General features: G+C 41.9%; 1 protein-coding gene across 1 annotated transcript in view; it reads left to right on the top strand.

The window, feature by feature from the left end:
* The window catches only part of LOC145341249 (uncharacterized), a 326614-nt gene extending 325094 nt beyond the window's left edge, over nt 1-1520 (top strand). Inside the window, exon 130 of the mRNA XM_080186176.1 lies at nt 550-1520. Within this exon, the coding sequence (XP_080042302.1) occupies nt 550-606 (57 nt within the window). The 3' untranslated portion in view covers nt 607-1520. The remainder of the gene's footprint in view (nt 1-549) is intronic.
* Nucleotides 1521-13720: the final 12200 nt, after the last annotated feature.

Here is a 13720-nt window from a genome sequence, read left to right on the forward strand (position 1 = left end):
CCTAGGATCATAGATATCTAGGATCAATACTTCAATCAATTTCTTTATACCCACCGTGGCTTTGACATTATTCCTAAAGTAAATTACTCAGAACTAGACATAATTACAACTCAGCTCATCAATCATCTGTACAAATTTAAAATAACCTCTTTGTTTCTTTGCTCTATACTCCTATTTGCATAACATAGGATCCTATATACAAAGTTTATACTGCAGTAGTAACTTGTCCTGCAACATAGTTGATGACTATTGCATACTTATGAAAGAATGCTTATTAATTTATGTTAACAGCAAAAATGAAAGAAAATGGAAAACTGCAGGCTAAATATAATATATGAATCTATGCCCAATATTTCCACAAAGTATATTGTGGCAATGCGGCTACGTTATTTTAGCCGCTATTCTAAACCTCTGTCACTCTGAGCAAAATTTCTCATTGAAAGTGTGAAAACATTTCTTATATTCCTCCTCTCATGTTTAACCATACATGACATCTTGAAATCTTGAGTATAGTATTTATCATACCTGATGGATATAATTTTTTTTTAGATGAGAATTGAAAGACCATCATTGAAGAAAAGTGGTACTGAATCCAAAATCCCATAAATCTGTCAGCATAGCACTGCGGAACTGAAGCTTCTACCAAAAGCTAATGAAGAAGTGACACACTGGCATGAAGGAGTTATTGCACCAAGAACGTACTATATCGATACAAATTCATTGGAAAATTTCACATGAATGGGGGTTCATTAGAAATGTGTTCATGAATGAGGGTTCATTAGAAATGTATACTTGAATCAGTTTATAGTTACCGATACTCTAAATCAACAATATCTTCCAAAATTATCTTTATAGATAGTAAACACTTTGGTAGTACTGTATGGCCCCTCCTGCCGAAGTCAATGAACTTAAGAATGGCTGAGTATTCCCTGGCCCTATCCATCACAATTTACCCATTGTATTCATTCAGAAGTAGCCTCCATTGTAATACTGTCAGTAAATTCCATAAAGGTTCACATGAATTAGAAGATGTCTCATTCCTGGTTTCTCCTAATATCAGAACCTCACATTAATTCCCATTCTTTACTATGTGAGAGTTATCAGTAGGATACCTGCTGTTGGGAATATTATCTATTATCCTAGTATATAAATCTATATCAATATTTCTTCCAAATTGAAACTTAAATCATGATTACAATAATCATTTAAAAAATCCAAATATGTATAATTTAGAGTACTATTTTTATAATTGTTATTACTGTACCTGATATGAAGATTGTGTAACTAAAATGCTCATGCCTTGTTACTGTGTTAGAATCTGATGTTTGTGTTAAGATAAAATCTGAATGTATAAGATCTTTGATGAAGGGCAACAGAATGTATCTCTGAAAAGCACTAGAGAAGTCATGTAATTAAAATAATCTATAGCATATATATATCATTTAAAAATTATATACAACATTTATATCAGAATTATATAAGAATTTTAAAGATTTAAATAAAGCAATCAACTGACCTAATCAATAGTAGGTTTGTTAATTTGCTACTGATGTAGGTAACAATGGCAATGTCACATCCCTACAGCTGCCCTGGGGCATTACAAGTAACCACATAGCAGAGGGCTGGAGTTTCAGATAGGTCAGACAGCTAGGGGTGTTAGGATTTTTCTTGTAGCTTCCATAGTCATTTCCTGGTGCCAGTCCACTAATTACCAGAATTAATGGGCTGGATTTTACACTCCTGCATCAGTGTGGTTGAAAGCAATGGAGCAATGACCGCCATCCGCCCAGAATGCAATTTCACACTGAATGGCCAGTTCAGAAGGTCCAACGAAGAACCAGAGAAGCATAAAAAGCTTATCGCACATAAGAAGGCCATTCAGCCCATCACGTCTCAATCAATAAAGAAAGATATTTCCAATGCCTTCATAACCACCTTATACACTTGTCCTGACACATTCACGGATCTATGGACAAGGTCTCTCACTTCTCTTACCTCTCTCAATATCATCCCATTTATTGTGTATTCCCTTGCTTTCTTTGTCTTCCCATTGGCACAAAATATTAACTTTGTTTTTCTCACACCAGACCTACTGGGCTGAATTTTCCAGCCTTTCCTGCCAGCAGGATCTTCCTATCCTGCAAATGGCTACCCTCTGTAGCAAGCTCCCAAGCAGCAAGGCAGACAAACAATGCAAATTGCCATTGACATCAGCGGGACTGGAAGATCCCACCATAGCATGGGGAGGACACTGAGTTTATCCTCCGCATTAGGAACTGCCTGTAGTAACAGCAGTGACCACCACACCCAATTAGTGCTGTTGGAATGACAGAATCAGAATTGTTATGGCACAGGAGGCCATTCAGCCCAACTTGTCTGCACCAGCTGTCCAAATAAGAACATAAGAACATAAGAAATAGGAGCAGGAGTAGGCCATCCAGCCCTTCGAGCCTGCCCCGCCATTCAATAAGATCATGGCTGATCTGTCATGGCTCAGTTCCACTTTCCCGCCCTCTCCCCATAACCCTTAATCCCCTCGCTTATCAAAAACCCATCAACCCGCGTCTTAAAAATATTTAGCGAGGCAGCCTATAAGCATTATGACTTAATATCATTCCACTGCCTTTTCCCTGTGCTCCTGCAAATTGTTTCTATTGAAGTAATCATCAAATGTCATCTTGAATGTTATAGTGTAGTGCATTGCAGACCCAGACCACTCAATGTATGTGAAAGTTTTTTTTCAAATCGCATTTGTTTCTTTTGAAAATCACTTTAAATCTGTTCCCTTTTGTTCTTGATCCTTTTAATGCAGGAACAGTTTCTCCCTATCTATTCTGTCCAGTCCCCTCACAATTTTTAATATCTGTTAAATCTCCTCTTGGCCATCTTCTCTCCAAGGGGAACAGTCTCAACCTTTCCCATCTGTCCTCATAACTGAAGTTTATCATCCCTCAAACCATTTTTGTAAACCCTTCCGCACTCTTACATCCTTCCTATGGTGTGGCTCCCAGAACTGAACACAATACTCCAGCTTAGGTCCAACTAGCGCCTTATATAGGTTGAGCATCCATTCCTTGTACTCTATGCCCTTATTGATGAAGTCCAGAATACTATATGCTTTAACTACTCTCTATATGTGTCCTAATACCTTCAATGATCTATGCACATACACATCAAAGTCTCTCTGTTCTTAAACCCCCTTAAGAATTGGACTTCTTAATTTATATTGTTTGTCCATTCCTTCCTGCCAAAATGCATCCTCTCACACTCTTCCTGGATTATAGTTCATCTGCCACCTATCTGTCCACTCCATCAACTTGCCTATGCCCTTTTGAAAATCTGCACTATCCTCTTCAAGTTTTGAATTATCCACACATAAAGATCAACATCATTAATATGCATCAGAAAAGGCAAGGGTCCCAATGCCAACCCCTGGGAAATACCACTACAAACCTTCCTCCAGCCTGGAATATGTTACCCTCTGTTTCCTATTATTCACTCAAATTTGTATCCTTATTATTGTCCCTTTCATTCTGTCAATCCAATTAGCCGGCAGCTCTCTGAGGCAGGGCTTCCACTATTCCCAGCATCAAAATACTGCAAGGCAGCCATCAAGATAGTGAGTGGTGTCCCCCCTGACCCCTTAGCTGAGGAAGGTGGACCGCTGTGCTGTGTAAAACCCAGTCCATTGAATTCAGCTTCACCATTTGCTAGTTTAATTTGAACTTGCAAACCTGGATTTTCCTTCGAATTACTGCTGTTTCCCTTGAACCATATCCAGACTCTTAGTTTTTTGAACGTTTTCATGGAATAAGGTGATGGCCTGGTGGTATTGTCACTAGATTATTAATCCAGAAACTCAGCTAATTTTCTGGGGCTGCACAGTGACACACTGGTTAGCACTGCTGTCACACAGTGCCAAGGACCCGGGTACAATTCCCAGTCTGGGTCACTGTCTGTGCGGAGCCTACACCTCCTCCCTGTGTCTGCATGGATTTTCTCCTTGTGTTCCAGTCTCCGCCCACAGAAAGATGTGCTGGTTAGGAGCCTTTGTCATGCTAAATTCCCCCTCAGTGTACCTGAACAGGCACCAGAGGGTGATGACGAGAGGATTTTCACAATAACTGCATTGCAGTATTCATGTCAGCCTACTTGTGACACTAACATATAAACTTATAAAACTTGGTTGCAGATTTTGAGGTAGTGAGCAAAGGGGAATGTTTTCCTCAGGCCCAACAGCTCAATTTCTCACAAACAATAACGACACTTGAATCTTCCTCACAAATAAATGCAAGTTGCCTTTAAATCCTGTCACAACTGTATTCTGCCACATTTAAATTTGAGTCTTGGAGGAAGTAGCTGACCACTCCAAAACAATCACCTTCATGACTGCCTCAAACCCGTTCAGGTAATGACCACCATTATATTGGTGAAGGCAAAAGCTCTTCATCTTCCTGGCTATATTTTTATTTCTCTGAGCATTGAAAGACAGCATTTATTGTCCATCCCTTGTTGCCCAAGAGCAATTGAAAGTCAACCACATTGCTATGACTCTGGAGTCACATGTAGACCAGATCAGGTAAGGATGGCAGATTTCCTTCCTTGAAGGACATTAGTGAATCAGGTGGGTTTTTCCGACAATGGTTTCATTGTCATCAATAGATTCTTAATTCCAGATTTTTTTTTGAGTTCAATTTCCACCATCTGCCATGGCAGGATTCATACCCAAGCCCCCAGAACATTAGCTGAGTTTCTGGATTAATAGTCTAGCTAATGATTCACTAATGTCCTTCAAGGAAGGAAATCTGCCATCCTTACCTGGTCTGGTCTACATGTGACTCACAGCAATGTGGTTGACTTTCAATTGCCCTTGAGCAACTAGGGATGAACAATAAATGCTGCCCAGCAGCGACTCCCATGTCCCATGAATGAATAAAGAATATCTTCCAGTCTACCAAATAACGCAACAAACCCCTGAAATGCAGTATAGCACAGAATAATCACCATAGAAATACAGAAAAGCATGGCAAATATCATTACAATTGGTTTGGATTATCAATTACAATTCAATTTAATTATTACCTCCTTTCGCATGTATAAGAAAAGGACATTACAAAGAGTACAAAGAGCACGATAGCAAGAAAAAGCCATGAGCGCATGACACAATGGTGCACACCCTTGCCCACAGGATAACAAGGGCTGAGATACATAGCATAAGGGAGCCACGGTGGGATCAAATATCCAATCAGGGTCTAAAACAACACCCCAAAACTTGCAAACAATGAAAAGATACGCCAAAAAGAGGAAAACATCAGGATACAGTCCCAAACCCAAGGCGTGGTATGACTGCATGCTTTCACATATAGGATACAATCATCAGAACTAGTCTCATCGGAAAAGTGCAGATAAAACAGAGCCCAGGTATTTCAACTCATCCAGAAGCCCCACTGTTTACCTTCCATTGGAATATAATCTCCGCACCTTCCAAATGCAAAATCTAAGAAAATAAGGGATATTAGCACAGATAGAAGAGCCAATGAGCCAAGGATTCTCACATTACACTTGAGCTCACAACGAAACCAGCCTCGCTCATCTCCAGCCCCACTGGAAATGCTCCTCAAGTCATACCATCAGCTTGAAAATTTAATGCATTTCTGCCAAGTAGACCTCACCATCTAGAAGAAGGAGAATTGTAAATACATCCACAAAAAGGGTCTCTCAGGGAGATACAATCCTGCTCCTCCCAGCAAGATGAGGGAAACCCCGTAGGGCTAAATATAATAAGTCAAAGCCTATACGAGCACCCCATTTACCCAGCTGATGAAAGGAAACCTTGGCGGAAGATCATCAGGATAAGACCATTGACATAAGGGGGATGAACTTACCAAAAAAATTCTAAGTGCCCAATTAATGTGAAAATGGAAGAGAATCACGATTTTTTTTGGTAAAAAATCAAATTTTATCTCACATGGTGAAATAAAATGCAAGATCTGTTTCCACCAGCAGGGGGAAGCTCACCAAAAGTCAGCAGATTGCAGCGGAGAGTGCTGTTGAGCATATGCAGATCTCTGTGTTCAGTGCTCATATATCTAACGCCCTAGACAGGATAAAAGACATCATCTCAAAATCGGGATTATAGTCACTAGGAGGGTAGTTCAGGGTTAATGATGTACTGCAGGATAATATAGCCAGAGCTTGAAAAGGCCAAAGCCTTGGCTGGATTGTTGAGCAACATCAAGGATGTAATTATAGTTTCACCAAGGTCTCTACATCTCTGTTGTGTCATCATTCAGAAGCCCCAGGAGGTGATGATGTCCCATCAGATCTGGCCATCTACAGCATTTCTCAATGAACACTGAGATCAAGATAACAAAAGACCAGCAATCGGGGTATATAACTGACCCCAGATCTCAAAGACATGCATGCCTCTTTGAATTTGAGATACCCAGCCTTCAAATCACAATTATGAAAGCATGGCAGCCAATTCTCAAATTCAACCAAGAATTTATCCTCAGGTCCCCTCGGGGGATTGGGTACATGGACATATTTTCTCCAGTCCTATCTCCTTGAATTATGCAACATGTTGACATATTATGTAGCAGGATTTCCAAGGTCTGAAGGTGAAACTGCTCTCTCAGTTGACAGGATTTTTTCCTCCGCTTCATCCATCTTCTTTCAGGTATCCTGCAGTTCATCAATGTGAGCACCAGTGGTTTGTACCATGTAGCCAAGACCATCATCCACAACTTTACTCACAATGGCAACCATCATCACGACATCTAAAGCATTGCCAGATCGTGAGCTCACTCACCAGCTAAACCATCTCTGATCAAGGCCTCACCCTGGCTATCTCCAACCACCTGATCAAATGAGGACACTCTTAACTTTGCTCAGCTCCCCATCAAGAACAAAGCACAAAATAGACACTGTAGGATAAGATAATTATGAGTTGTGCATCAGGATAAATTAAAGGATCAAAAGATGAGTAGTGCCAGAGATAACAGGTAGTAGTAAAGAAAACATAGCAATCCCCACACTTACATCCACTGACCCCACTTCCCTCAGCTTTTTTGAATTTCTCAAATCAGGTTTCCTTCTTGCCCTAAAGGACATTAGTGAACCAGATGAGATTTAATGGCAACCGTGATCACCATTAGACTTTTAGTACCATATTTTTATTGAAGCCTAGAGCATGACTCTGGCATCAGAATTTTATCACTCGGCCCACCACGGGAATCGGAGTGGGTGAGGACGGACAATGGGAAGGTCCATCGACCTTGGACAGGACTTTACGTTTTCAGGATGAGCGAGGCTGTAAATTCCTGCCCTGGGTCTCTGGATTGCTGGTCTAGTGAAAATACCATAATGGCACCAGCTCCCCTCACTCATTCACTATCATCGTACATTCTTGCTATTGCCAGACCAATGCAAAATATTTACTGGGCCTGCTGAAATAAGTAAGACATTCAATTTATCAGAACACATTTTATTGTGGACCACATCTTACCAAAGATTGATTTTTTTAATGTGATGTTACATTACCTCCTGTGATGGCATATAGTATCTGATTAGCATATTGCACTGTAACATCTAATATCTAAAATTAAATGCCTCCCAAATACTGTCCTCTTATTGACTGGCATCTCTCAGCATAAGATCCTTGATCCCACAATAACCCTGCCATTACGCAGTAAAATGCCAGAGTGCGACACAAACATTAAATTTTGCCCTTGTGTTTGCATTACTGTTGCCTATTCTGTGCTTTAATTTCTGCAAATGTCAACCAGCTGTTTTTGTATTTTTGCATTCTTTTTAAATTTTCTGATCTGCTGTATTGCTCACAGAGTGAAAATGAATTCCAAGTAAGTTTTCAGCAACTTCTGCAACTGAATAGATTCTAATTTTCACTGTTGAGCATAGCATTTTTCTTCAGTTTATTCCAACAGGCTGCAATTTAACCTGGTTTATTTTTCACTATGAAAATCACTATACTTCTGACATAGTTTATCTCTTTGATTGCTTATATCGCATAGAAGCCCAAGACTTCATCTCAAGTACTATTTTGTGCCCCAAACAAGGCATCCATTCTCACGACAAGTGGTTTTACATGTACTTGCCATTATGCAAGCAGGAAATTCTTTAGCCTTTACCGTATCTTATGTTCAGGGTGTTTCTATGGATACATCATCCAGTTATTTCACAGCAACACACAAATGAACAATCAATCTGTCACACACAAATGTGGAAACAATTTGTTCACTGCTAAACTGAGAGATACGTTTCCAAAGCTTCTCATTTGCACTCAACAGGACAAAAGCAAGATGAAAGTGAGATGATAAACCTTAGCAACAAGTCTATATTTTCAGTAACATTTAATTATCAGGCAATAGGGCTACCACATAATACCAGCACAAATTCCAATCAAGACACCGATGCAAATTGTTCCCAAATAAACTATTAGGGGGCATACAAACATCTGCACCATTCTTTATCTTGTTCCTGGTTCTTGCTTATTCTCTAAAACATCTTAAATCACAAAATTTTGTTATCATTGTGATGGAACTGAAGGACCAAATTTCCACCCATTATAGTATTTTCCAACAGTATCAAAACATGTGTAAATTAAAGAGGTGTGTGATTTGACTTATGGAATTTATATTGTTGAAACTGAGTTGTCAAAGCCATCAGCAAATCCACCCTTTGAAACATGGTTTACAGCAACATGCTCAATCAAAAATTGAGATACCAGGACAGATGAAGAGCTAGGTTTGAAACAGCATCTTAAAAGAAAAAAAACAATGATTAGATTTTATTAGAAACTCACAACGACCAGTGCTAGGTTAAAGGAAATGCTCAGATCACAATGCAGTTTCTACAAAATCAAGAATTTGACAAGATGTTTACGATTATGAAGCCTAGCAACTGATTAGCCATTTAACATAATTCAATACAGATAGGGAGTGAAACACTTCTTTCCATATAGACATTGTATTAATAGGGCTGGTGTCCCAGTGACAAGTATAATTAGGGAGGTGACAAAGCCTTGAAACTATTAAAACAGGGGGCATGAATTGCAAGAAATGAAATAAGCTGAAATATAAATGAAACTGAAAGATAAAGCTCAGACTAAATGGCTAGGGAATAAAAAAATGTTACAGAACAGGAGTGCAAAAAGACAGTTATAAATAAAGTGAGTGCAACTGCTATTAAAAATTAATTAAACTGTTTTAATTAAACTGAATTGAACAGTAATGCACACAGTGTCCAAAGTAAAATTGGGGAACTGGAAACAGTGTAGTAAAGATTATTAAGACATGACTGCAGAAAAATTGGCACTTGAAATTGAACATTACAGGGTATAATGTATCTAGAAAAGTAGAGAGGGTAAAAGCAGAAGTTGAGTTGCTTGACGTATGAGAGATAACACAATGGCAGTAGACTAAAGTGAATGAAGTTTAATAAAATAGTAAGATAGGGTTAGTCATAGTAGAAGGTGAATCAAGGAAAATTTTTTTTAAAATGGAAAATAATTATGGGGAATTTCTACTACCCTGAGAAAACTAGCCAGAAGAGATAGGTAAAGTGCATGAAGGGATACAGTTTCCACAAGATTTACAGAACTCCCCTCTAATCTAATGGGTAAGATAACCAACAAAGGGGCATTTGCAACAGGATCAAATACTTTAAGATAAATTATAGTGCAAAAGAGGCCTTTCAGCCTTTCGGGTCTGTACTAACACAGTAGAAACGCCTGAGGGAGTGATTCTCCCAGCCCACTGTGATGCTTTGTAGTACAGCGAGCTGAGAGATTTAAACGGAGGCCATTTTGTGGGCTTCCCACTGGGCGCCATGGCCCCTGCGAGTCTCTGGCAGCTAGATTTCCAGTGCTGTCAGTGCCGCACCAGAAATCAGTGCAGAGCTGCATTCATTATTTAGTATAGGCCACCCAACAGCCCAAGGGCAGTGGAAGAAGGCATTTGTAAAGACATTTTAGATAGGTGCAGAAAGAATAAGGTGGTTGTAGTGGGTGACTTTAATCTTCCTGGTGTGGATTGGAAGGTACCGAGAGCTGGGGGTTCGGATGGGGAGGAATTTGTAAAATGTGTGCTGGAAGAGTCCTTAGAGCAGTACGTAACTAGCCTGACCAGGGAGGGGGCTATACTGGATTTAGTTTTGGGTAATGAGCCGGGTCAGGTGGTTGAGGTTGAGGTAGGCGAACATGTGGCTAACAGTGACCACAAGTCTGTCTACTTTAGGGTAAAAATGGAAAGGGATGAGTGCCGTCCAAAGGGGAGGGTGCTGAACTGGGGGAAGGTGAGCTATAGCTGGATTAGGAAGGAGCTGAGGGACACTGATTGGGAGAGGTTGTTAGTGGGTAAGTCCACGGTTGGCAAGTGGGAGGCTTTCAAGGGCAAACTGAAAATGTTGCAGGAAAGACATGTGCCGGTAAAGAGGAAGGATGGGAAAGGCAGAATTAGAGAGCCGTGGATTACAGGGGATATTGAGGACTTGGTCAGGAAGAAGAGAGCGGCATATGTTAGGTCTAAGCAACTGGGAATGGAGAGAGCGCTGGAGGAATATAGAGAGAGCAGGAGTGAGCTCAAAAGGGGAGTTATAAGGGCGAAACGGGGGCATGAAATGGCTTTGGCTGATAGGATTACGGAAAATCCAAAGGCATTTTGCTCTTATATTAGGAACAAGAGGGTGGTTAGAGGGAAAATAGGTCCTCTTAGGGACAAAGGAGGGGAACTATGCATTGAGTCTGAGGGAATGGGGGAGATCGTGAATGAATGCTTTGCGTCGGTATTCACGAAGGAGAGGGGCTTGGTGTCTAGTAATGTCTTGGAGGGAGCTGTAGATCAGTTGAAGGAAATATCCATTACAAGGGAGGAAGTGCTAGGGTTTTTAGGTAGCATAAAAACTGATAAAGCTCCAGGGCCTGATGGCATTTATCCCAGGCTGCTTAGGGAGGTGAGAGATGAAATTGCTGGGCCTCTGACGTAAATTTTTGAATCTTCTTTGGACACAGGTGAGGTCCCAGAGGACTGGAGGGTAGCTAATGTGGTACCACTGTTTAAAAAGGGCAGTAGGGATAACCCTGGTAATTATAGGCCAGTGAGTTTAACATCGGTGGTAGGGAAATTGTTGGAAAAAATTCTTAGGGATAGGATGTATAAGTATTTGGAGCGTTGCGATCCGATTAGGGATACGCAACATGGCTTTGTTCAGGGGAGGTCTTGCCTTACGAATCTGGTAGAATTTTTTGAGGAGGTGACAAAAACGGTTGACGATGGGCGGGCCGTTGATGTCATCTATATGGATTTCAGTAAGGCGTTTGACAAAGTCCCTCACGGTAGGCTGGTAGAAAAGGTTAAGGCTCATGGGATACAGGGACAGGTATCTAGATGGATTGAAAACTGGCTAGGCAACAGGAGACAGAGAGTAGTAGTGGAAGGGTCCTTTTCTATCTGGAGGTCTGTGGTGTGCCGCAGGGCTCAGTACTGGGACCTCTTCTCTTCGTAATATATATAAACGACTTGGAAGAAGGTGTATGTGGTGTGATCAGCGTTTGCAGATGACACCAAGATGGCAGGATTGGCGGATAGCGAGGAGGATTGTCAGGTGACACAGCAGGATATAGATAGGCTGGTATATTGGGCAGATAGATGGCAGATGGAATTTAATCCTAATAAATGCAAGGTGATGCATTTTGGAAGGAATAATGTAGGGAGGAGTTACATGATAAAAGGTAGACCAATTAAGAGTATAGAAATGCAGAGGGACCTGGGAGTGCAAGTGCACAAGTCTCTGAAGGTGGCAACCCAGGTGGAGAAGGTTGCGAAGAAAGGTTACAGAATGCTAGCCTTTATAGGAAGGGGTATAGAGTATAAGAGCTGGCGTCTAATGCTCCAGTTGTACAGAACGTTGGTCAGGCCGCATTTGGAGTACTGCGTCCAGTTCTGGTGACCTTACTACTGGAAGGACGTGGAGACCCTGGAGAGAGTGCAGAGGAGGTTTACCAGGATGCTGCCTGGTATGGAAGGACTGGGTTATGAGGAAAGATTGGGTAAACTGGGGCTCTTCTCCTTAGAAAGACTGAGATTAAGGGGGGATCTGATAGAGGTGTATAAAATAATGAAGGGTATAGATAGAGTCAACAGTGGCAGGCTTTTTCCTAGATTGGAGACAAATATCACGAGGGGTCACGAGCTAAGGGTGAAGTATAATTTGGATACTAGAGGGAGGTTTTTCACACAGAGGGTCATGGGGGTATGGAATGCACTACCAAGTAAGGTGGTGGAGGCAGGCAAGCTGGACTTGTTTAAGGTTTACTTAGATAGGTACATGAGTGAAACAGGGATGGAGAGTTATAGGAGACGGTTTTAAAAAAGGTCAGAGCCTCGGGTCATTACTGGAAATCTAATGCTACATGTGTTGATGTTTTGTCTCTTTTACTCCGCAGGTGTGTCGGTCCACCTTGTTGTCTAATGAGGGGCATGCACACGGTGGGTCGTGCGTGGACTGCTCTTGGATGTTTTGAGAGTGGCCTAGTACTTCACGTCGTTGTGTGTGCTTAAAACTGGACCAGTAGATGGGCACCACAACATCTCACTGACTATCACTGCTAGCTGTGCAGTTACATGGATTTGGGCCTGTGTCTGTGGGAGTTTGCGCATTCTCCCTGTGGTTGCGTGGGTTTCCTCCGGGTGCTCTGGTTTCCTCCCACACCCCAAAGATGTGCTCTTAGGCTGATTGGTGTAACAAATTGTCCCTAAATTATTCTCCCTGAATGTGGTTTCCAATGGGGGTACCATACGCATACACACGGGTCAAGGTAGGTGCAGGAAAATGCTTTGTTAAGATGGTAGCGCAGGCCCGTTGGGCTGAAGGGCCTGTTTCCCGTGCTGGGTTGTTCTTTGTTCTCATTTGGCTGTATTTTATTGACAGGCCTGGGACTGAAATCTCTCTGGGGCAGTCAGTGGTGGGGAGTGTGGACAGTGATCAGAGCTGGCTATTGGGTTTGGAGTGGTGGGGGAGGGCGTCAGGGCTGCCAGTGGGAGGGGGGTGGATTGGGAGTTCGGGGCTGCTGTGGGTGGGAAATCGAGGCAGGCCGTGGGAAGGGTCGAGGCTGGCCCGGACGTGGTGGAGCCAGAAGGCAAGCAATGCAGAGTTGCGGGGCCAGTCAGTGAGGTGGAATTGCAGAACTGGCCAGCAATCGGGAAGCCAGAAGTATGGGGCTACTGCACTGATCTTGGCACTGACAGATTTGCACATGCGCAGTGGGTCACTCAGTGCTTTGCTGCCATCCTCTCCAGAGGGAATAGGCCCACTCATTTTTGCAAGATTCACGCTGGTGCAGTCCACAGTGCACAGTGTATGGGAGATTAATTTTGAAAATCCTGCTGAAAAAATGGGACTTGCACCAGTTTTTACACAAATTTGACACTTAGAATTTTTGGGGGGCGAATTGCCCCCCTGAACTCCCACCCAATCCCATCTACCAACACTTGGCCTATAGCCTTGAATGTTATGATGTGAAGTGTTCATCCAGGTACTTTTTAAAAGATGTGAATTGCCTCACCTCTACCACCCTCCCAGAAAGTGTATTCCAGATCATCACCACCCTCTGGGTAAAAAGGTTTTTCTGCACATCCCCCCAAAGCTCCTGCCTCTCATCTTGAACCTATGTCCCCTTCTGACTGACCCTTTAATGAAGGGG

This window comes from Carcharhinus amblyrhynchos, chromosome 3, assembly GCF_965287045.1.
Source record: "Carcharhinus amblyrhynchos chromosome 3, sCarAmb.v2.hapA, whole genome shotgun sequence".
Lineage (NCBI taxonomy): Eukaryota > Metazoa > Chordata > Chondrichthyes > Carcharhiniformes > Carcharhinidae > Carcharhinus > Carcharhinus amblyrhynchos.